At 39.9% G+C, this 25,142-nt stretch overlaps 1 protein-coding gene across 1 annotated transcript; it reads right to left on the reverse strand.

The window, feature by feature from the left end:
• Window positions 1-8,318: 8,318 nt before the first annotated feature.
• On the reverse strand, window positions 8,319-10,598 carry LOC737485 (basic salivary proline-rich protein 4). Its single transcript, XM_063785367.1, has 2 exons — window positions 10,478-10,598; window positions 8,319-9,196 (listed from the first exon to the last, which is right to left on the reverse strand). Exons 1-2 carry the CDS (start codon window positions 10,596-10,598, stop codon window positions 8,319-8,321), a joined length of 999 nt encoding a protein of 332 aa, XP_063641437.1.
• Window positions 10,599-25,142: the final 14,544 nt, after the last annotated feature.

The raw sequence follows: 25,142 nt of genomic DNA on the forward strand, positions 1-25,142 counted from the left end.
TGATGAACATTGATGCAACAATCCTCAATAAAATACTGGCAAACCGAATCCAGCAGCACATCAAAAAGCTTATCCACCATGATCAAGAGGGCTTCATCCCTGGGATACAAGGCTGGTTCAATATATGCAAATCAATAAATGTAATCCAGCATATAAACAGAACCAAAGACAAAAACCACATGATTATCTATGCAGAAAAGGCCTTTAACAAAATTCAACAACACTTCATGCTAAAAACTTGCAATAAATTAGGTATTGATGGGACATATCTGAAAATAATAAGAGCTATTTATGACAAACCCACAGCCAATATCATACTGAATGGGCAAAAACTGGAAGCATTCCCTTTGAAAACTGGCACAAGACAGGGATGCCCTCTCCCACCACTCCTATTCAACATAGTGTTGGAAGTTCTGGCCAGGGCAACGAGGTAGGAGAAGGAAATAAGACATATTCAATTAGGAAAAGAGGAAGTCAAATTGTCCCTGTTTGCAGATGACATGATTGTATATCTAGATAACCCCATTGTTTCAGCCCCAAATCTCCTTAAGCTGATAAGCAACTTCAGCAAAATCTCAGGATACAAAATCAATGTACAAAAATCACAAGCATTCTTATACACAAATAACAGACAAACAAAGAGCCAAATCATGAGTGAACTCCCATTCGCAATTGCTTCAAAGAGAATAAAATACCTAGGAATCCAACTTACACGGGATGTGAAGGACCTCTTCAAGGAGAACTACAAACCACTGCTCAAGGAAATAAAAGAGGATACAAACAAATGGAAGAACATTCCATGCTCATGGGTAGGAAGAATCAATATCATGAAAATGGCCATACTGCCCAAGGTAATTTCAATGCCATCCCCATCAAGCTACCAATGACTTCCTTCACAGAATTGGAAAAAACTACTTTAAAGTTCATATGGAACCAAAAAAGAGCCCGCATCGCCAAGTCAATCCTAAGCCAAAAGAACAAAGTTGGAGGCATCACGCTACCTGACTTCAAACTATACTACAAGGCTACAGTAACCAAAACAGCATGGTACTAGTACAAAAACACAGATATATACCAATGGAACAGAACAGATCCCTCAGAAATAATGCCGCATATCTACAACTATCTGATCTTTGACAAACCTGACAAAAACAAGCAATGGGGAAAGGATTCCCTATTTAATAAATGGTGCTGGGAAAAGAGGCTAGCCATATGTAGAAAGCTGAAACTAGATCCCTTCCTTACACCTTATACAAAAATTAATTCAAGATGGATTAAAGACTTAAACATTAGACCTAAAACCATAAAAACCCTAGAAGAAAACCTAGGCATTACCATTCAGGACATAGGCCTGGGGAAGGACTTCATGTCTAAAACACCAAAAGCAATGGCAACAAAAGACAAAATTGACAAATGGGATCTAATTAAACTCAAGAGCTTCTGCACAGCAAAAGAAACTACCATCAGAGTGAACAGGCAACCTACAAAATGGGAGAAAATTTTCACAACCTACTCATCTGACAAAGGGCTAATATCCAGAATCTACAATGAAGTCAAACAAATTTACAAGAAAAAAACAAACAACCCCATCAAAAAGTGGGCAAAGGACATGAACAGACATTTCTCAAAAGAAGACATTTATGCAGCCAAAAAACACATGAAAAAATGTTCACCATCAGTGGCCATCAGAGAAATGCAAATGAAAACCACAATGAGATACCATCTCACACCGGTTAGAATGGCAATCATTAAAAAGTCCAGAAACAACAGGTGCTGGAGAGGATGTGGAGAAATAGGAACACTTTTACACTGTTGGTGGGACTGTAAAGTAGTTCAACCATTGTGGAAGTCAGTGTGGCGATTCCTCAGGGATCTAGAACTAGAAATACCATTTGACCCAGCCATCCCATTACAGGATATATACCCAAAGGACTATAAATCATGCTGCTATAAAGACACATGCACACATATGTTTATTGTGGCACTATTCACAATAGCGAAGACTTGGAACCAACCCAAATGTCCAACAATGATAGACTGGATTAAGAAAATGTGGCACATATACACCATGGAATACTATACACTCATAAAAAATGATGAGTTCATGTCCTTTGTAGGGACATGGATGAAATTGGAAATCATCATTCTCAGTAAACTATTGCAAGAACAAAAAACCAAACACCACATATTCTCACTCATAGTGGGAATTGAACAATGAGAACACATGGACACAGGAAGGGGAACATCACACTCTAGGGACTGTTGTTGGGTAGGGGGAGTGGGGAGGGATAGCTTTAGGAGATATACCTAATGCTAACTGATGAGTTAATGGGTGCAGCACACCAGCATGGCACATGTATACATATGTGACAAACCTGCACATTGTGCACATGTACCCTAGAACTTAAAGTATAATAATTTAAAAAATTAACTCAAGATGGATTAAAGACTTAAATGTAAGACCAAATCCATAAAATCCCTGGAAGAATACCTAGACAATACCATTCAGGACATGGGCATGGGCAAAACTTTATGACTAAAACACCAAAAGCAATTGCAAGAAAAGCCAAAATTGACAAATGGGATCTAATTAAACTAAAGAGCTTCTGCACAGTAAAAGACATTATCATTAGAGTGAACAGGCAACCAACAGAATGGGAGAAAATTTTTGCAATCTATCCATCTGATGAAATCTAATATCCAGAATCTACAAGTAACTTAAACAAATTTACAAGAAAATAACAAACAGCCATATCAAAAAGTGGGTGAAGGATATGAACAGACATATCTCAAAAAAAGACATTTATGTGTCCAACAAACATGAAAAAAAGCTCATCATCACTGATCATTACAGAAATGTAAATCAAAAATGCAATGAGATACCATCTCTTGCCAGTTAGAATGGTGATTATTAAAAAGTCAGGAAACAGACTGGGCACAGTGGCTCATGCTTGTAATCCCAGCATTTTGGGAGGCCGAGGTGGGCAGATCACTTGAAGTCAGGAGTTTGAGACCAGCCTGACCCACATGGTGAAACCCTGTCTCTACTAAAAATACAACATTAGCTGGGCATGTTGGTGTATGAGTGTAATCCCAGCTACTCAGGAGACTGAGTATCACTGGAACCCGTGAGGCAGAGGTTGCAGTGAACCCAGATCCCACAATTGCACTCCAGCCTGGGCAACAAAGAACAAAACTCTGTCAAAAAAATATATATATATACACACAAAAATTAGCCAGGCACGGTAGTACGCACCTGTAATCCCAGCTACTCAGGAGGCTGAAGCAGGAGAATCACTTGAACCCAGGAGGCAGAGGTTGCAGTGAGCTGAGATCGGGCCACTGCACTCCAGTCTGGGTGACAGAGCCAGACTCTGTCTCCAAAAAAAAAAAAAAAAGTCAGAAAACAACAGATGCTGGAGAGAATGTGGAGAAATAGGAACAGTTTTACACTGCTGGTGGGAGTGTAAATTAGTTCAACCATTGTGGAAGACAGTGTGGCAATTCCTCAAGGATCTAAAATCAGAAATATCATTTGACCCAGCAATCCCATTACTGAGTATATACCCAAATGATTATAAATCTCTCTACTATAAAGACACATGCACGTGTATATTTATTGCAGCACTATTTACAAGACCAAAGACTTGGAACCAATGAAATGCCCATCAATGATAGACTGGATAAAAAAAAATGTGGCACATATACACCTTGGAATACAATGCAGCTATGAAAAAGGATGAGTTCATGTTCTTTGGAGGGACATGGATGAATCTGGAAACCATCATTCTCAGCAAAGTAACACAGGAACAGAAAACCAAACACCACATGTTCTTACTCATAAGTGGGAGTTGAACAATGAGAACACAGGGACACAGGGAGGGGAACATCACACACCAGGGGATGTCAGGGAGCAGGAGGCAAGGGGAGGGATAGCATTAGGAGAAATACCTAATGCATGCCAGGCTGAAAACCTAAATGATGGGTTGATGGGTGCAGCAAACCACCATGGCACATGTATACCTATGTAACAAACCTGCACCTTCTGCACGTGTATCCCAGAACTTAAAGTATAATAAAAAAGAAAAGAAAGGAAAGCCACAAAGAGATATCATCTTACCTCAGTCAGAATGACTATGATTAAAAGCGTGAAAAATAACAGCTGTTGGCAAGGATATGGAGAAAGGAGAACTCTTATACATCCCTGGTGGGAATGTTAATTAGTACAGCTTCTATGGAAAGCAGTGTGATTTCTCAAAGAACTAAAACTAGAGCTATATTTCCATTGAGCAATCCTACAACTGGGTATCTCCCCAAAGGAAAAGTAGTCAATGTATCAAACACATACCTTGACCTGTATGTTTATTGTAGCAACATTCACAGGAACAAAGATATTGAATCAACCTAAGTGTCCATTAATGAATGATTTGATTAAAAATGTAATTATGTATACCCAATGCCATATCACTCAATCATAAAGAGAGAATGAAATCACATATTTTGTGGCAATATGGATGGAACTGGGGGTCTTTTTCTTAAGCAAAACAGGCTAGATACAGAAAATGAAATATAACACGCTCTCACTTGTAAGTGGTTGCTAAAGAATGTGTTTGCACAGATGAAGAGAGTGAAATAACACACAATGAAGACTGGGAAGCTGGGGAGGCACTTGCCACACTTGAGCAGTTGAGCAGTAGGATATTAATTAATAAATGCAGATTTTGTTATTGAATGATGAATATCCTAATGTCATGGCTTAAGCACTATGTAATCTATTTAACAAAACCAAACTTGTAATACATACATTTGTGCACATAAACATTTTTTAAAATTAACAGAAACTCTAGGCATACTGCTCCCCCATCCTCACCATTAAAAAGAAGAGGCAATGACCAGTGTGGCTGCAGCAGAATGAACTACGTATAGAGCAGCCACCAATTCCAGAGATAGTTAGGGCTCAATACATAGGACTTTAGCATAGTTAAAAATTAGCATTTTGTTCTTAGAGAGTAAAAGTGTGGCCATCAACTGGAAAACATAGGAAAGTAATATAATTTTTAAATGGCCAAGGTGGGTAATTGATTGTTGGGAAATAAATAGAACTATTTGGTGTAAACTGCAGATGAGGCTTGCTTAGATGGGCTGATAGAGATGAAAATGATGAAACTGGCTGCAGTAGGAAATTGTTTTGAAGCTTGAATTTCACAATGATAACATAGCTGATTTGACTAGATGTAATGTGATGTAAGAGGAAAAGAGAAGAGTCTAGAATAAATCCTAGTTTCCTTAATTAATTAGATGAATAATTTACCAAGACCAAATAGAGTTGGAAGAGGAGTAACTTTGTAGTTACAGGAGGGAAGAGGGAGAGGTAGGAGAAACCCGAGGAGAGAGTGGGAGGTTCCCGGAAAGATTGATAGAGTGTTCCCAAAAGAATTGTAGGATCAATGGTGTTAAACTGCCAAGGGGTCACAGGAGATGCAGGACTGATAATCGATTCCTGATGACCTTGACAGACTTGGAGTGGAAAGAACAAAAGCATCTTTAATGTGTGTTTAAAAAGAAAATGGAAGGGAGGGGATGGGGAAATAATCACATACATACGTTCCAAGAACTTTTGCAATAAAAATGGCAGACAAATAATAGGGTAGGAAAGAAACACTAAGAGTCTTAGCAAAACCTCTGTAGAAATGGGTGATGTTTCAGCAGGCTTTTGCTGATTGAAGTAATCCCATAGAGCATAGATGTAAGAATCAGGAGACAAAAGGGTCACATACAGAAGCAAAATCCTTGATTGGGTAATGTGGTTCAGAATCAAGAGGAAAGGTAAGAAATAGGGGTAGGGAGTCTTCAACTATGATAATAGGAGAGAAATCAGAGAACTGGGATTGAACTGAATGTGGGTTGCTCAACTTGGTGGTGGTTACAGTGAGATCCTTCTATTCTGAAATTTCTGAAATTGATAGTGAATTATCTGAGGCTATCGGTGGGCACAGGGGCAGTTTTCTAATATTGAACCTTCCTTGCTTGAGAAGCAGACATGCCAATCTCTACAAGGTTTTTGGTAGGTATGTTATCTGAATAGTCTCCATACTCTAAGGTAGTTGTTATGATTCTTCTCATTGTAGATGAGGAAATTGAAACTCTGAGAGACCAAGTAGCTTTTTAAGAGTTCAGAGCTAGCAAGAAAGAGTTATGTCTTAACTAAAATCTGAGAGTGTCCCAATTCTTTGCTCCTAAAAGTCATGCTGCCTCCTTGATGAAATCCATTCAGGTTTCATTAAAGAAAGGTGAGGAACATAGGGAGGGAGGGAAGTGATCACTGTTAAAATAGGGTCAATGGGATAGAGAGGGTTCTGGGAATAAGAAGCATAGAACCCTGTTCATTCCCTTGAAACCAAACTCAGTTTCTTAGAAATTATAAGTATTTCTTTTAGTTTCTGTGACTTATTTTCCATTTGTTGTGTTTTTTGTCCTTAAAATTACTGGAATATCAGTAAACAATCTGAAAATAATTTTAGATTTTCAATTTGTGCTGTAGAAGTCAGGGAGGAGCCAGGTGTGGTGGCTCATGCCTGTAATCCCAACGCATTTGGAGGCCAAGGCAAGCGGATGACCTGAAGTCAGAATTTCTAGCCTAGCCTGGCCAACAGGGTGAAAACGCATCTCAACTAAAATTACAAAAATTACCCAGGTGTGATGGTGGGAACCTGTAATCACAGCTACTGTGAAGGGTGAGGCAGGAGAATAGCTTGAACCCAGGAGGTGCAGGTTGCAGTTAGCCAAGATCACGCCACTGCGTTCCAACCTAGGTGATAGAGCAAGACTCCATCTCAGAAAAAGAAAAAAAAATTGAAGTCAGGGAAAGAGATAAACAGCAAAACATTTTTCATGGCAGCTGGCTAAGTTAGGATTAAAGAGAAGGGGAACTCCCTGGAAGCATCAGACAGAAGGGGTCCTAGATGTTCTTATAATGTGTTCTTGGTCCTCACATTCCACATTCACAAACACTGAGAAAGAACACCACAATCAGAAATTGCAAGCTGATTATTTTATTGGTATATTAAAGTTAGAGCTATGATGACCTTGTTCCAATGTCACGGCATTTGTAAAATTGAATTATTTGAATTCACTGATATCTTCTTATTCACTTCCTGAAATAAACAAACAAGCAAGTTCATAGATCAGACTTGACATGGCAGGAAATGTCTAATTCCTCACCGGTGTTAGTGCAGTAGAGTACATGAGAGCCCATCCTCTCTCCCCCTATCCCTTCAACCTCCTGTGTTCCTTCCTGATTTTTTCTGTGTTCACTCTTTTGATGCCCTTGCACACAATGTGCTCCAAATTGTGGCTTAGAAGATGAAGAGAAAAGATCATCCTTAGGTTGCTATGACTCATTGCTGTTGAATTTGTTCAGGGATATATTTACAGAGATGGTAACTGGAACATATTCTATAATACTGAGAAGCTAAAACCACCCTCAGTGTCCAGTGACAGGGATTGGTTAACGAAATCATGGCACAGCTACACAATAGAGTAGTATAAAAATGTAAAAGCAAACAGAAAGCCACTGAAGATATGTAGTGACCTTCATAAACTGATGTGGAAATTTTTTTTAAAATGTATTTTTAAAATGACTAACATATATACCTGCATATAAGTTATGGCATTAGTGGTAGGGTAAAAGAATGCTATATGTCTATGCACACATAAATATTTCAAAGAAAAGATCCCATAAGGTTAACAGTGGGAGATTTTTGAAGGAAGGAAGGTGGGTAGGATGAGTTATGCCTTTAAAATTAGCTTCATATTTTTCCATTCATTAGATATTTTTTGTTAGCTTAATCATGTACGTATTGAAAAGTTAAGTATCTAAAAAGTGACACGCCATTTAGCTGCTGAAAGATCAGGGACCATTTGGCAGGAATACTGGACTCGAGAGGCTGGTGTGAGGCAGGACTGAGCAAATGGTGCTCAGGTGAAAACTTTAAATGGGAGGTCTCTGAGTTAGTGGATAGAAAACAGAACGCCAAGAATGAACATGGTACTACCTCCTCATTGCCAACACAATTTAAGACAGATCGTATGGTATGTTGTTTCTCAACATCAGAATTCCTTAAAGAGTTTGTTAGAAATACAGGGTCCCCTTACCCTATTCCAGAGTATCTGAATACAAATCTTTAGAAATGGGTTCTAGGACAATACAATGTCAATGGATTTTAGTCGATTCATTGGCACAATAAAGTTGGAGAACTGTAGCAGTTAGAGTCCTGATGAAGAATAAAGTGGAATCATACCTGTCATTGAATCCTAGATTACTGGGGAGGCTGTTGTCCCTGGGCAGGTCTGGGTGGCCTGCCCCCTTGAGGAGGTGGAGGTGGCCCCTGGGGCTTTCCAGCAGGAGGTGCCTGAGGCTGCTGGGGATTGCCTCCTGCTGGGGGTGGGCCTTGTGGCTTTCCAGGAGGTGGGGGACCTTGAGGCTTGTTGCCTTCTTGTTGGGGTGGTCCTTGTGGCTTTCCTGGAGGAGATCGGGCACTTCGGGACTTGTTTCCTTCCTGTGGGGGTGGTCTTTCTGGCTTTCCTGGATGAGGTGGGGGACCTTGGGACTGGTTGCCTCCTTGTGGGGGTGGTCTTTCTGGCTTTCCTGGATGAGGTGGGGGACCTTGGGACTGGTTGCCTCCTTGTGGGGGTGGTCTTTCTGGCTTTCCTGGAGGAGATCGGGCACTTCGGGACTTGTTTCCTTCCTGTGGGGGTGGTCTTTCTGGCTTTCCTGGATGAGGTGGGGGACCTTGGGACTGGTTTCCTCCTTGTGGGGGTGGTCTTTCTGGCTTTCCAGGATGAGATGGGGGACCTTGGGACTGGTTGCCTCCTTGTGGGGGTCGTCCTTCTGGCTTTCCTGGAGGAGGTGGGGGACCTTGGGACTGGTTTCCTCCTTGTGGGGGTGGTCCTTCTGGCTTTCCTGGATGAGGTGGGGGACCTTGGGACTGGTTTCCTCCTTGTGGGGGTGGTCCTTCTGGCTTTCCTGGATGAGGTGGGGGACCTTGGGACTGGTTTCCTCCTTGTGGGCGTCGTCCTTCTGGCTTTCCTGGAGGAGATGGGGGACACACGGCATTCACTGAATAGTTGCCACAAATTTTTACAGTAATGGAGCTAAATGGGGAAATGCACAAAAATGAGACCCAGATACTAATTTCTTTGCATTTTCAGTGAAGCCCTAGAACTCTGGAGTGGAACACTGGGGGAAAAGGGAGAAGTTGAGGGGCTCTCAGTATAAGGAGGAGTCAGAATAAGGACACTGGTCGTTTGTCTGTCATCTCCCAGGAGGCACTCCTGGCCAGGGGGATGTCAACCCACTCCTGCTGTCATCTAAGCCAAGCATCTCTGACATTCCATTTGGTGGCCTGCTCATGGTCCCCAGAATCAAGTTTGCATGAAGATTGCCTATATCATTAGGGGCAATAACATTAATCAATTCCTGAAAGGAAAGTGTTGATAACTGGAGAAATGATCCATTTGTAAGCAGAAAAAGGGAGTCAAAACGGATTGAGAATGAATTGGGATTTACCTGATATTAGGAAGAGAGATTCTTCCTGGCTGACATCTAGAAGAGAAGCACAGGATGATGGGAAATGTTACATCTCAAATCTTTCAAGACTCACAAGTGTTCTACAGGGAAAATTGTCTTCTCACCACACCCCATGCATCCCCTAGGTTAACTCATCAGCCACCATCTGTGAAGCTGCTGGAAGGGGTGGAAGGTGTAAGAGGAGGCAGGGTTGTTACCACACAGAGCAACAGCAATGAGTTCAACATAGAACAGCCCCTTTTTTTCCTCCCTAGCATCCCTCAAGACTTAATGCTAATTTAGTTTTTGCATGCCAGGTACTTCAATGTGATATTTTGGTGTTCTTATGCCCTCCATCTCCTGTTAATATATTGCATACATACACAAGCTTTCTCAATAGGGGTAACGAGAAGTAATCATTTCAATACAATCTAACCCATTCCACTCCCAGCACATTGAAATACTGCATGTAGGGGAGAGAAAAATTATAATGATTGGCTCTGATATTTCTACATCTTTAGTTAGACAGAGACAAGTGTTCTATCCAGTTCTGTCTCTGCAGTATCTCTGATGTGTATGTATCTCTATCATCAATGCCGACTGTCTGTACAGCAAGGCCACCATCATCCCTGTTACTTACTGGGATCAGTATAGGATCTTCACAGCTGGACTTCCCTGAATCTGCCTTGCATTCTCCACTGCAGCCTTCACAGCACAGTTCTATCTCTATAAATTCAAATCTTACCTTCTCATTCCCCTGGAACAGATTCGTTATTGGATTTTCATTGTACATTAAATAAATTAGAAGTCCTTAGTGTGGAATGAGGGCACAACAGGTCTCCTGATCCTAGGCATGAAAACTCTGCAGCCCCATCTGTGTTTTCATTCTCCTCTCTTCCCCATAATTACCACTGTCACCTCCTAAGTCCCAAGCAGTCACCGCATCTTTTCCCCCTTCCGTTTTACCTTCACTTGAACTCTCAGCTGAGCTCAGGGCCAGCAGGGCCACTGACAGCAGAATCAGCAGCATCTTGCTGGAGGCTCTGGAGTCACTCCCAACTCTGTGCTGGGAGGAACGTGGCACCTCCCTTTATAAAGAGGAGCAAAACAATGGCACCTTTGAGCCCTGGGTGGGCCTCACCACCTCAGAGACTGGGTTCTGCTTTCCTTACTGCAGGTCAGGTGTATCCCTTATTTCTCTTTGGGACTCTAGCCCAGTGGGATGGGGTGGGTTGGATGTTGTTTGTGCCTTATTTCTAAAAGGTACGACTATGACTTGAATAAAGGTTTTAAAGGAACTGTGTCCAAGCTATCAGCACTGTGTCATAATTGAACTTCAGACATCATTAGCGTTTCAATCCTTTTGGTAAGACTATGTCTGCTTTCCACTCTACTATTTATTTCTGTGTAATATTTGTGGGGGCAGTGAAGCTACAGCCAGCAGTGAAGATGGTCAATTTCTCTGGCTCTTTATAGAGCCTATTTCCATCTCTTGTGATGTGTGTGTACAGATAGTATCACAATTGGCTAAAGTTTTGATGCGATAGAGATGGTTTCTGTTATCTGTGTGATGGTGTGAAGACGACACACTCCTGGGCACACATAGATGACAGAAAGCTGCCCCACAGCCTGCTCGGGCTACAACTATTGTTCAAGCTTCTGTGGATCTGACTCAGCTCAGGCAAGGCTTGTTGTTGTGCCACACAGGAAGGCCAAAATTGTGTATTTTAAAGTATCTTTAGGGGTTATTAATGCAAAATGTACACAGAAACCATAAGGAAATTTCTAGATCTGAGAAAACTGAATACATAATTCCTTGCGGGAGCCATACGATATCATGTTGCCAAAACTTCCTTCATACTCTTCCCTTTGTCCAGAATATTCTATAATATTCACCCTCTGCTTCATTTCTTTTAATAATTGTATTGAATTCCTACCACTTATAATTAAGTGGCTACAATTCTACATTCAAATAGGATAATCAGATACCCTCGTTAAAGCCTAAATTGCATTATATTGGTATTCTTGGTTTAGTCAGTATTTGTGTTACCTGTTTTCTCAGATTGTTCTTCCACAAAGAGTATTTTTCTACAATATTCTGATATGCATTCCTCCCCACCTTCTTTCTGGTTCTTCTTTGTTCATATTTTATTTTCTGAGTCAAGCCCATTATGTGTATTTTTCTTTATGTATCTGGCTTTTTTCCCCATGAATTTGGTGAGATTTCCTTTATTTAATCTTCTAAGTATTAGGATATAGTACTTACCATCTTTGTTTCATTCTTGTCTGTGTAATATCATAATAAATGTTGTGTTTCCAAAAAGCCCTATCAGAGCCCTGCATTGTTAGCACTTCTTTCAGCTACTGATTCTTCTGTTATATCTGATAAATACCTGCTCATCAGTTCATGGAATATACAGGTTAGTCAGTATCAACAGCTGCCATTTACCACTTAGACCTTCCATGTGTCTTGTGTAATTGTTCACATTTTGTGCATGGCTGGTATTAATTTGAGAACACCTTGGTTGGAGGTATGATGGAGGTAGAGAGGGTGACAGTAAATCCTAAAGACAGGCCTCTTGAACATTGTGGATGAGTAGATCCTGGGCTTTGCAGATGAGAATCTGGGTGGCCCTTCTGAAGAGTTGCAGGTAATAGTACAAGCAGACTTCCTAATACAAAAGCCTTTGCTATAGATAACTTTGCCCTTGCAAGGGAACCACGAAGATTGGTATTTTCCCTGACAAAAATATACACGTACTTGAAATGGGAATACAACTGGAGATGAGCAATCCTGCTTAGGTGGCTTAAGTTAGACCATCAGGTAACAAAGGAATGTCAGAGAAAAGGAGCAGCAGAGGCCAGGCTGACATTGCCTGATATTGTCACCAACTGAGGTTGCTGCAGGCCTGATGCAAGACAGACTTCCCCTTGGCAGGAAGGTACAGGAAGAGAATGAAAACGCCCCTAAAGATCACTCATTTCAGGCCCTTTCCTGACCTTCTCCAATGTCAACAATGAGTAAAGTTTATCAGGAAAGCATAAATATCAGCTATGCACTCACCAGACAAAACAAAAAAGAGGTGATGGAAATGCGGAAAGGGACACTCTCTGTGAGTGAGGGTGGGTGGAAGAGAGAAGCAGGACTGCAGCAGGAACTTGGGCACCTAGACATGAGTGGAAGCCCTGAGCACTCCACTTGCCTTCTAATCTCCATGTTCATATTCTGAGGTCCTGAAGGAACAGTCTTCAACATATGAAATTTTAGGAAACACAATTCAGCTCTCATAACAGCTCCCAGCCTTTTCTAAGTCAAGTGTTCAGTGGTTCAAAACTCCTCACTCCCTTCAGGCACTGCCCTTTAGCAAATCCAGTTGCCTCCACTTTCAACACTCATCCCAAATACAACCACTTGCATAATCTTTACTAGAAGGTGATAGTTCAGGCCATGATGCTCTCTCCTGAAGGACTTTAATATCCTCAGTGCTCTTGGTAACATTCCTACCCCAGCACATCCCATATCCATTCCCCTCATATCAGTCAGGGTGATCATTGAAAAGTAGGAATTAGATCATAACACTTTTGTGCTTCAAATGCTCTTAGGATTTTCTTCTGCACTTGTAATAAGATCGAAACTTCATGCCTCAGCTCTCTCACACTCACACATCTCTCTGTTTTTGAAGACTTGGAAGCTCTGTGAATGGAACAGAAAGCCAAATCTTCCTCAACTTACTGTGTTCATTGAGTAAACCAACCATTCTGGTAACACAGTTGTGTGTGAGAATTCAGATTTGTGTTGACCTTTCTAAAAACTTCGGTTACACTGGTATGATGGTCATCTTTATATTTTTATTTGATGTTGATGCTCTCTAATATATATATTTCACAACTATTTGAGCATATTTATATTCTTTCCATTTATCCTAGCAAAGGCTGATTATAATAGAAAACATTTCTTCAGCATTTACTATATGATATTCAATCTTCAGAACCATCCTATGAGGGAGGTGTGATTATTATTATTATCTTAATTTTGTAGATGAGGTGACTTAGGTGCATGCCTAGGTTCATATAAAGGTAGTAAGTGGAATGGAAGGCAGTCAGTTCTCAGAGCTGAGTTCTTGCCTATTGTGCTCCACTGGTTACTTGGTCTTCATTCATTTCTTTACAAGAATGTGAAAGGAAAGGAGATTCAGAGAACAAAAACAAGTTTCTCTTACAATATTTTCAAGGTTATGTTTTCCTGAGACATAAACAGCTGAGGTGAGGAAAAATATATTTTCCTGAGTAAACATGTTTGTTTAAAATCATAATCACATTTAAACATCTTCCAGTATTCTGTTTTACCCCTTGGATTTATATAAAGACACTTAGAGGAATTAATTTCCTTTTTTTCTAATTACAAAACCCTGCCAATATAGATCCTGTATGTACTTCCTTAATCCATGATACATGCATTTTTTTTGGGTGACATATTGGCATTGGCAAAATATGTGTATGCCCTTTTAAATTGACTAAATTTGATCCTTCTAATCACAATGATTCTAAAATTCTAGAAATCCAAGAGGGAGTCTGTTCAGAGAGTTCTCTAAGAAAGGATAAATTGTATACCACTTACACAGCTTTCAGTCTTCTGCATGAAGATATCTCCTGTGTCCTGGCCCCAGAGCTGGTGTACTGTCCTGAGTGGTTGGGGCCACAGAAGGCATTGGTCATCAGCCTAAGGTCAAGTGTCTGCAGCCTCAGCTCACCACTGTTATCACAATGTCAGAGTGTATTCTTCACCTTTCAGTTACACTTCCTAGCAGTTCATAGAGAAGTACAATCACAACTTATCTCATAAGAAATACAAAGCAATGTATATCACCCTCATACTTTTCTGATGATGTACCAAGTCCGTAAGCTGATACATTTAAAACAGGAATTTCATTAAAGTGATTAATCAATGACTCACTTATTAAACAGATAAACCTGTACCTATCTCTTACAAAAGATGTTGTCTCTTCTGCTTAAGAACCACAAATTATTGCTTATTTCATTGATTTTGAAGTCCACATGTGAGCATATTTATCATCTTGGAAATTGTTTTTAAAATAATGATCATGACAGAATCATTCATCTAATGTTTTCTTCTTACAATGGTACCTTGACATCCTTTCTTGAAGGGGTGAGGTCTTTTTACCCCCTTTAATTGGGGTAGAACTTTGTTACTGCCATGACCAGTAGATTATATCAGAAGTGATACTTTGTGACTTTTGAGTCTAGATCATAGAAATGCCATGCAATTCCAAATTATTATTTATGGAACCTGCCACATGCTGTGAGGAAGCCCATGCTGTGAGACAGAGATAGAACATTCGTTTAAAAAATGATTGGAGGAGGAGCCAAGATGGCCGAATAGGAACAGCTCTGGTCTACAGCTCCCAGAGCGACGCAGAAGATGGGTGATTTCTGCATTTCCAACTGAGCTTTGAAGAGAGTAGTGGTTCTCCCAGCATGCAGCTTGAGATCTGAGAACAGGTAGACTGCCTCCTCAAGTGGGACCCTGACCCCCGAGTAGCCTAACTGGGAGGCATCCCCCAGTAGGGGCCAACTGACACCTCACACGGCCAGGTACTCCTCTGAGACAAAACTTCCAGAGGAACAATCAGACAGCAGCATTTGCGGTTCACCAATATCTGCTGTTCTCCAGCCACCACTGCTGATACCCAGGCAAACGGTCTGGAGTGGACCTCTAGAAAACTCCAACAGACCTGCAGCTGAGGGTCCTGTCTGTTAGAAGGAAAACTAACAAAAAGAAAGGACATCCACACCAAAAACCCATCTGTACATCACCAACATCAAAGACCAAAGGTAGATAAAACCACAAAGATGGGAAAAAAACAGAGCAGGAAAACTGGAAACTCTAAAAATCAGAGTGCCTCTCCTCCTCCAAAGGAACGCAGCTCCTCACCAGCAATGGAACAAAGCTGGACGGACAATGACTTTCACGAGTTGAGAGAAGAAGGCTTCAGACAATCAAACTACTACGAGCTACAGGAGGAAATTCGAACCAATGGCAAACAAGTTAAAAGCTTTGAAAAAAAATTAGATCAATGGATAACTACAATAACCAATACAGAGAACTCCTTAAAGGACCTGATGGAGCTGAAAACCAAGGCACGAGAGCTACGTGATGAATGCAGAAGCCTCAGTAGCCAATGCAATCAACTGGAAGAAAGGGTATCAGTGATGGAAGATGAAATGAATGAAATGAAGTGAGAAGAGAAGTTTAGAGAAAAAAGAATAAAAAGAAACAAACAAAGCCTCCAAGAAATATGGGACTATGTGAAAAGACTAAATCTACACCTGATTGGTGTACCTGAAAGTGACAGGGAGAATGGAACCAAGTTGGAAAACACTCTGCAGGATATTATCCAGGAGAACTTCCCCAATCTAGCAAGGCAGGCCAACATTCAAATTCAGGAAATACAGAGAACACCACGAAGATACTCCTCAAGAAGAGCAAATCCAAGACACATAATTGTCAGATTCACCAAAGTTGAAATGAAGGAAAAAATGTTAAGGGCAGCCAGAGAGAAACGTCTGGTTACACACAAAGGGAAGCCCATCCAACTAACAGCTGATCTTTTGGCAGAAACTCTACAAGCCAGAAGAGAGTGGGGACCAATATTCAACATTCTTAAAGACAAGAATTTTTAGTCCGGCATTTCATATCCAGCCAAACTAAGCTTCATAAGTGAAGGAGAAATAAAATACTTCACAGACAAGCAAATGCTGAGAGATTTTGTCACCACCAGGCCTGCCCTAAAAGAGCTCCTGAAGGAAGCACTAAATATGGAAAGGAACAACCGGTACCAGCCACTGCAAAAATATGCCAAATTGTAAAGACCATCAAGGCTAGGAAGAAACTGCATCAACTAACAAGCAAAATAACCAGCTAACATCATAATGACAGGATCAAATTCACACATAACGATATTAACTAAAAAGGTAAATGACCTAAATGCTCCAATTAAAAGACACAGACTGGCAAATTAGATAGAGTCAAGACCCATCAGTGTGCTGTATTCAGGAAACCGATCTCACATGCAGAGACACACATAGGCTCAAAATAAAGGGATGGAGGAAGATCTACCATGAAAATGGAAAACAAAAAAAGGCAGGGGTTGCAATCCTAGTCTCTGATAAAACAGACTTTAAACCAACAAAGATCAAAAGAGACAAAGAAGGCCATTATATAATGGTAAAGGGATCAATTCAACAAGAAGAGCTAAGTATCCTAAATATATATGCACCCAACACAGGAGCACTCAGATTCATGAAGCAAGTCCTTAATGACCTACAAAGAGACTTAGACTCCCACACAATAATAATGGGAGACTTTAACACCCCACTGTCAACATTAGACAGATCAACGAGACAGAAAGTTAACAAGGTTACCCAGGAATTGAACTCAGCTCTGCACCAAGCAGACCTAATAGACATCTACAGAACTCTCCACCCCAAATCAACAGAATATACATTCTTTTCAGCACCGCACCACACCTACTCCAAAATTGACCACATAGTTGGAAGTAAAACACTCCTCAGCAAATTTAAAAGAATAGAAATTATAACAAACTGTCTCTCAGACCACAGTGCAATCAAACGAGAATCCAGTATTAAGAAACTCACTCAAAACTGCTCAACTACATGGAAACTGAACAACCTGCTCCTGAATGACTACTGGGTACATAACAAAATGAAGGCAGAAATAAAGATGTTCTTTGAAACCAATGAGAACAAAGACACAACATACCAGAATCTCTGGGACACATTCAAAGCAGTGTGTAGAGGGAAATTTATAGCACTAACTGCCCACAGGAGAAAGCAGGAAAGATCTAAAATTGACACTCTAACGTCACAAGTAAAAGAACTAGAAAAGCAAGAGCAAACATATTCAAAAGGCTAGCAGAAGGCAAGAAATAACTAACATCAGAGCAGAACTGAAGGAAATACAGACACAAAAAACCCTTCAAAAAATTAATAAATCCAGGAGCTGGTTTTGTGAAAATATCAACAAAATTGATAGACGGCTAGCAAGACTAAGAAAGAAGAAAACAGAGAAGAATCAAATAGACGCAATAAAAATGACAAAGGGGATATCACCACTGATCCCACAGAAATACAAACTACTATACTGTACTATAAACAGCTCTATGCAAATAAACTAGAAAATCTAGAAGAAATGGATAAATTCCTCGACACATACATCTTCCCAAGACTAAACCAGTAAGAAGTTGAATCTCTGAATAGACCAATAACAGGCTCTGAAATTGAGGCAATAATCAATAGCTTACCAACCAAAAAAAGTCCAGGACCAGATAGATTCACAGCCAAATTCTACCAGAGGTGCAAAGAGGAGCTGGTACCATTCCTTCTAAAACTATTCCAATCAATAGAAAAAGAGGGAATCCTCCCTAACTCATTTTATGAGGCCAGCATCATCCTGATACCAAAGCCTGGCAGAGACACAACCAAAAATGAGAATTTTAGACCAATATCCTTGATGAACATTGATGCAAAAATCCTCAATAAAATACTGGCATACCGAATCCAGCAGCACATCAAAAAGCTTATCCACCATGATCAAGTGGGCATCATCCCTGGGATGCAAGGATGGTTCAACATACACAAATCAATAAATGTAATCCAGCATATGAACAGAACCAAAGGCAAAAACCACATGATCATCTCAATAGACGCAGAAAAAGCCTTTGACAAAGTTCAACAACTTCCTTCATGCTAAAAACTCTCAATAAATTAGGTAATGATGGGACATATCTCAAAATAATAAGAGCTATCTATGACACACCCACAGCCAATATCATACTGAATGGGCAAAAACTGGAAGCATTCCATTTGAAAACGGGCAGAAGACAAGGATGCCCTCTCTCACCCCTCCTATTGAACATAGTGTTGGAAGTTCTGGCCAGGGCAATGAGGCAGGAGAAGGAAATAAAGGGCATTCAACTAGGAAAAGAGGAAGTCAAATTGTCCCTGTTTGCAGATGACATGATTGTATATCTAGAAATCCCCATCATCTCAGCCCAAAATCTCCTCAAGCTGATAAGCAACTTCAGCAAAGTCTCAGGATACAAAATCAATGTACAAAAATCACAAGCATTCTTATACACCAATAACAGACAAACAGAGAGCCAAATCATGAGTGAACTCCCATTCACAATTGCTTCAAAGAGAATAAAATACCTAGGAATCCAACTTACAAGGGATGTGAAGGACCTCTTCAAGGAGAACTACAAACCACTGCTCAATGAAATAAAAGAGGATACAAAGAAATGGAAGAACATTCCATGCTCATGGGTAGGAAGAATCAATATCGTGAAAATGGCCATACTGCCCAAGGTAGTTTATAGATTCAATGCCATCCCCATCAAGCTACCAATGACTTTCTTCACAGAATTGGAAAAAACTCCTTTAAAGTTCATATGGAACCACAAAAGAGACCACAGTGCCAAGTCAATCCTAAACCAAAAGAACAAAGCTAGAGGCATCAGGCTACCTGACTTCAAACTATACTACAAGGCTACAGTAACCAAAACAGCATGGTACTGGTACAAAAACAGAGATATAGACCAATGGAACAGAACAGAGCCCTCAGAAATAATGCCGCATATCTACAACTATCTGATCTTTGACAAACCTGAGAAAAACAAGCAATGGGGAAAGGATTCCCTATTTAATAAATGGTGCTGGGAAAACAGGCTAGCCATATGTAGAAAGCTGAAACTGGATCCTTTCCTTACACCTTATACAAAAATTAATTCAAGATGGATTAAAGACTTCAATGTTAGACCTAAAACCATAAAAAAAACTAGAAGAAAACCTAGGGAATACCATTCAGGACATAGGCATGGGCAAGGACTTCATGTCTAAAACACCAAAAGCAATGGCAACAAAAGCTGAAATTGACAAATGGGATCTAATTAAACTCAAGAGCTTCTGCATAGCAAAATAAACTACCATCAGAGTGAACAGGCAACCTACAGAATGTAAGAAAATTTTTGCAACCTACTCATCTGACAAAGGGCTAATATCCAGAATCTACAATGAAGTCAAACAAATTTACAAGAAAAAGACAAACAACCCCATCAAAAAGTGGGTGAAGGATATGAACAGACACTTCTCAAAAGAAGACATTTATGCAGCCAAAAAACACATGAAAAAATGCTCACCATCAGTGGCCATCAGAGAAATGCAAATCAAAACCAAAATGAGATACCATCTCACACCAGTTAGAATGGCAATCATTAAAAAGTCCAGAAACAACAGGTGCTGGAGAGGATGTGGGGAAATAGGAACACTTTTACACTGTTGGTGGGACTGTAAACTAGTTCAACCATTGTGGAAGTCAGTGTGGCGATTCCTCAGGGATCTAGAACTAGAAATACCATTTGACCTAGCAATCCCATTACTGGGTATATACCCAAAGGATTATAAATCATGCTGCTATAAAGACACATGCATATGTATGTTTATTGCGGCACTATTCACAATAGCAAAGACTTGGAACCAACCCAAATGTCCAACAATGATAGACTGGATTAAGAAAATGTGGCACATATACACCATGGAATACTATGCAGCCATAAAAAATGATGAGTTCATGTCCTTTGTAGGCACATGGATGAATCTGGAAACCATCATTCTCAGCAAACTATCACAAGGACAAAAAACCAAACACCACATGTTCTCACGCATAGGTGAGAACTGAACAATGAGAACACATGAACACAGGAAGGGGAACATCACACACCTGGGCATGTTGTGGGGTGGGGAGATGGGGGAGGGATAGCATTAGGAGATATACCTGATTCTAAATGACAAGTTAATGGGTGCAGCACATCAACATGGCACATGTACGCATATGTAACAAACCTGCACATTGTGCACATGTACCCTAAAACTTAAAGTGTAATAATAATAATAAAGAAAAAGATCAGATACAAAATGGTCTCTAAACAATATTCAATAACCAAGTTTGTTTCAGTGACCCAATTGCTATCTAATCATTTATTTCTACACATGCATGGCTAAACAGCTAAAGATTTATGGATTATTCCTATCTACCTTGCATAGTGATGTTTCAGATGCCTTAGCTCTTCTTGTACTTACAATAGCACTTTGAGGATTTTTTGCATTCATGTTCACTTTTCAAAGGTAGAAATAAAATCTGAATGTGATTGAGTGACTTCCCTAAGACATACACTTCATAGGTAACAGCATAAAACAATCCAAGGACAGAGAGAGAGAGAGAGAGAAATGATAGAATGACCTCATTCGTGAGAACAATATAAAATACCTAGGAACAAATAGCAAGAAATGCACAGGATTCAGTTGAAGAAGATTGATCAAACTTTGATGCAGAATGTGCACTAAAATGTATGTACATGTAAATTTCAGCACAGTGAAATGCAATATTCAAATAGGACTAGTTTTCCAGGTGTTCTGGTGAAAATTGCACCACGGTCCCCTCTTCATGTCTGATTTCAGCTTTGCTGATTTACAAACTCTGTTATTTTTCTATTTGTCATTCCAATTCCTCAGTTTTGTTTACATTTATTGTTTATTGTCATCTCTTCTTTCATTCTCTTCATCTTTGGGTATTAATTTCCTCTGTGCTTCTTTATTTTAATTTTATTAGGACATTGGGAAAGAGCAGAAATCAGTCCGTGTGTTCAATGCACTGTGCATTCCAGTACCCTGAGTATAGAGACAAATTCCTTATCACAGTTTATAGCAGGTTCTACAGATGATCTTTTTGTTTATGTCTCTTTCTATTTAAGTGTATTCAAGTGAATCTACAAGGCAGATTGCTATTACCTGTGTTCCTAATTTTATCAGAAGAATCTGCTGCTGTCTTTTCTTCCCTGGCTGCATTAAATGTAACAGGACCATGACTTGATAATCACATGTTTATTTTTTACAACGTTATTGAGTAAACATCTAGCAACAATTTTAAATGATGAATACATTTTTACACTCTAATAGTCTAACAAATGTAATTTTTTAATAACAAATGTATGTTGTTTCAAGTCAAGTCTATTACTTATCCATCTTTAGAACTGCCAAAGCAAATCTCTCCATATCGTAAAAAAAACCTTTTGTGCCTTTTAGTAAACAGACATAGTCAGAAACAGAAGTTTATGACATGATACATGAAGAGTTCGAATTTATCTTACATTTTTACTAACCTTATTTTTTAGCTAAACTTTGGTCTATATTCACATTTTCTTGATCGAAACATGCCCATGTGCATTTTTGTTCAGCAATTAAAGGCTTATTTAACTAGTCATCCCAACAAGATTGACATATGGCTTTTGTCAGATTGGGATGATCTACAAAGCTTCTGAAGCTTGAACTTTGGGGTCCTTCATGTGCACAGACACTTTACAAGACCCTGTTTAGAGTGAACAGAATAAAAAGAGATGTAAACTAGCAGTGGTCTTCTTTGTACCAACTCCTTTACTCAAGCCTTTATGTATTTTTATGTCTTGCACTTACCCATGGGGATTATAAGATTTCAAGACCACCTCCTCCCTAAAACAAACTCCAATTGTTTGAGGGATATCTGAATTTTTTTCAGAGAAGAAGACTTGGGAAATGCTATAGAAGCAAATTTCTAAATAATCTGATTCTTATGTCTACAAATAATGGCTATCTTCCAGCACTGCTATAAATGTACTGTGGGATTGCAGATTGTACATGGTGGAATCTAAAGAATGTACTTTAGTGGTGACTGAGGGACCAATTGAAATGAGGTATGCCTTTAGATTCTTGCTCTTCCACTAGTTTTTCCTTTGAAGAACACACTCCCTGCAGAATGGTGTCTTCGCTTAGTATTTGTAGTGTTTCTACGTCTAAGCATGGAAGGAATGGTCAACGTTAGCAATGTGATCTTTCCTTTACAACTTACAGTGGGGTAAGGACAATTCGCATGTTTGACTATAAAAGCAAGGGCAGTTTCATGACCCTAATCCATTTGGGCATTTCTGCTAGTGTCCTGGGCCCATCTGTCTCCACACCTGTGTATCCAGAGATGGTGCTGACTGTGGCAATTACCAACACATGGAGGTTCTTTGATTTTTAATAGGAAGAGTCATTTATTTCCCCAGAGGTTTTCTCTTTAAATGAAAACACTCCTTCCCTGATTTATAGGACATACCACTCTTGTTTATTCTGAAGAGTCCATGACTGGAACACCAGGGAAGGCCACAGATTTTTGTATTCTTTCTTTATACCTGCTCTTTGGTTTTCCTTGGGAGGGATTCTACAACAGACTTACTAAGCAAGACTCTGGAACTCTGCCCCCATTTTGTACCCTTCTCACCCAGGCATCATGTTTGCTTAGCCGCGTCCACTCTTGGGGACAAGAGAGAATATGGTGGTAGCTCATGAGGACAGGTCCAGTTTGCAGCCACAGCCTAAGACTCAACTGAATAAACACCTGAATTTTAAGACTCCCCAAATGTGTGCAACAGCTTTGGGGGATCTTTAACCCTTTACCTCCTGTTATCTTTGGAATGGAGGAAAAACTAAAAGTGTTACATGGGAAGTTTGTTTCAATTCTACCACCTGGTACTCAGTTTACAACCATTTCCCAATCCTACTTGTTAATGAGTTATATAAAATGAGAAGATTTATTGACCACTTGTTATACATTTTGGTAAACATTCCAGCTATTGATATGTATTTTTTGCATGATTAACTGAAGAAAAATGGATGCCTTTTACAAACGTTATAAGATTACAAAACAAAAAGAAATCCAAAAGAATCAAATTAGGGTTGTAATGTGCAAGCCTAATGACTTTCCATCAGAACTCTCATATAATTTCCCTGTTTGATAAGAGAAACCAGCAGGAGCAAGGTCATGCTGAAGGTCTCTGCTGACGCTTTCCCAGGGATTCATCTACTAAAGCTTTGGCTTTCTCAAAATATTCTCAGAATAAGCAGATACTGTCATTCTCCAGAAAGTGAACCAGCAAAATGACTTGAGCTTTCCAATAAACTCTTGCCATGACCTTTGTGCTCTCCTCATCCACTGTTGCTTTGACTGGACTTTTCCACCTCCTGGTAGCCATTGCTTTGATTGTATTTGTTTTCTGGGTTTTACTGGTAAAGTCACGTGTTGTCTCCTGTTATAACTCATCGAAGATGTGCTTACAGTCTTCATTGCTCATATTTAGATTTTTAGGGAAAGTTCTGCTCTTCTCTGTACTTGATCTTGGTGAGACAGGTTGGGTATCCATTAAGTGAAAAGTTTACTAAAATTTAATCATTCAGTTAGAATGATGTAAACTGAATCAACTGAGAAGTCTGCAGTGTTAGCTATTGTGTGTGCTGCTAATCATCGCACATCTTCTCTTAGGGTATAAAGAAGATGAATGTGTACCTTGCAACATGACATGGGACATCTGTCACTGTAGGTTTTAGGTTCAACATTGCCTCATTCCTTCTTGAAATGAGGAACTCCTCATTGAATTTGTGAACTGCTGACTTCTTCAACCAATGTCAACTTACCATGTGCCAAGTAGGACAACTTTTTGGACACCATCAATGATTTCATCTTCTTCCACCCAAGCTTCACCATAAATTTGATGTTTGAACTCTAATTTTAGAAGAATTCATGTTGCTTTTCTAGGGACTCTTTTGAAACTGCTACCTTATTTTTCTTGATGCCTCAAACTAGCTCCTGTTCAGACATGTTATAGCGAAACATTCTAATTTCATTTGGGGCCAAAAAAACTTGGAATCCATTCACGGTATTTCTTTTCTTTTTTTTTTTTTATTTTGAGATGGAGTCTCACTCTGTTGCCCAGACTGGAGTGCAGTGGCAAGGTCTCTCTGCTCACTGCAAGCTCCGCCTCCTGGGTTCACACCATTCTCCTGCCTCTGCTTCCTGAGTAGCTGGGACTACAGGTGCCCGCAACCAGGCCTGGCTAATTTTTTGTATTTTTAGTAGAGACAGGATTTCAAGGATGATCTCAATCTCCTGACCTCATGTTCCACCCACCTCGGCCTCCCAAAGTGCTAGGATTACAGGCTTGAGCCACTGCACCTGGCCCATTCAAGGTATTTCTTAATAGAACATACATTTTTCATCAACATTTTAACAACCCACTGCATATAGGAAGGCATCCTAACACAAGAAGGTCTACTAGAGGTAACTTAGACTTTTCCAGCTGACTAGGCAAATTGGTTTCTTGTTTTTCTATTAGAATAACTAAGAATGTTTTCTGAAGACGGAATATAATACCAGTGACCAAATATTCTCCAGCTACATGGAAAGTGTAACATTTGTAACTGAGATTTACATGCTTCAAGAGAGACACAGAGTGCTTGGGCCTAGTGGGTGTTCTGATGTTATTGAGTGATTTTCTCTGGTTTCACCAAACATTATTTGGAAAGAGAAGCTGGCGTTGTGCAGTCTGTCCTAGCTAGCTTATGGTGGCCTGTCAGGTAGGGAACAAATGCAAGAGAGAAGCAGAGGGGAGTGCCAGGCAAATGTGCC

The sequence above is a fragment of the Pan troglodytes genome, chromosome 10 (genome assembly GCF_028858775.2).
Source record: "Pan troglodytes isolate AG18354 chromosome 10, NHGRI_mPanTro3-v2.0_pri, whole genome shotgun sequence".
Lineage (NCBI taxonomy): Eukaryota > Metazoa > Chordata > Mammalia > Primates > Hominidae > Pan > Pan troglodytes.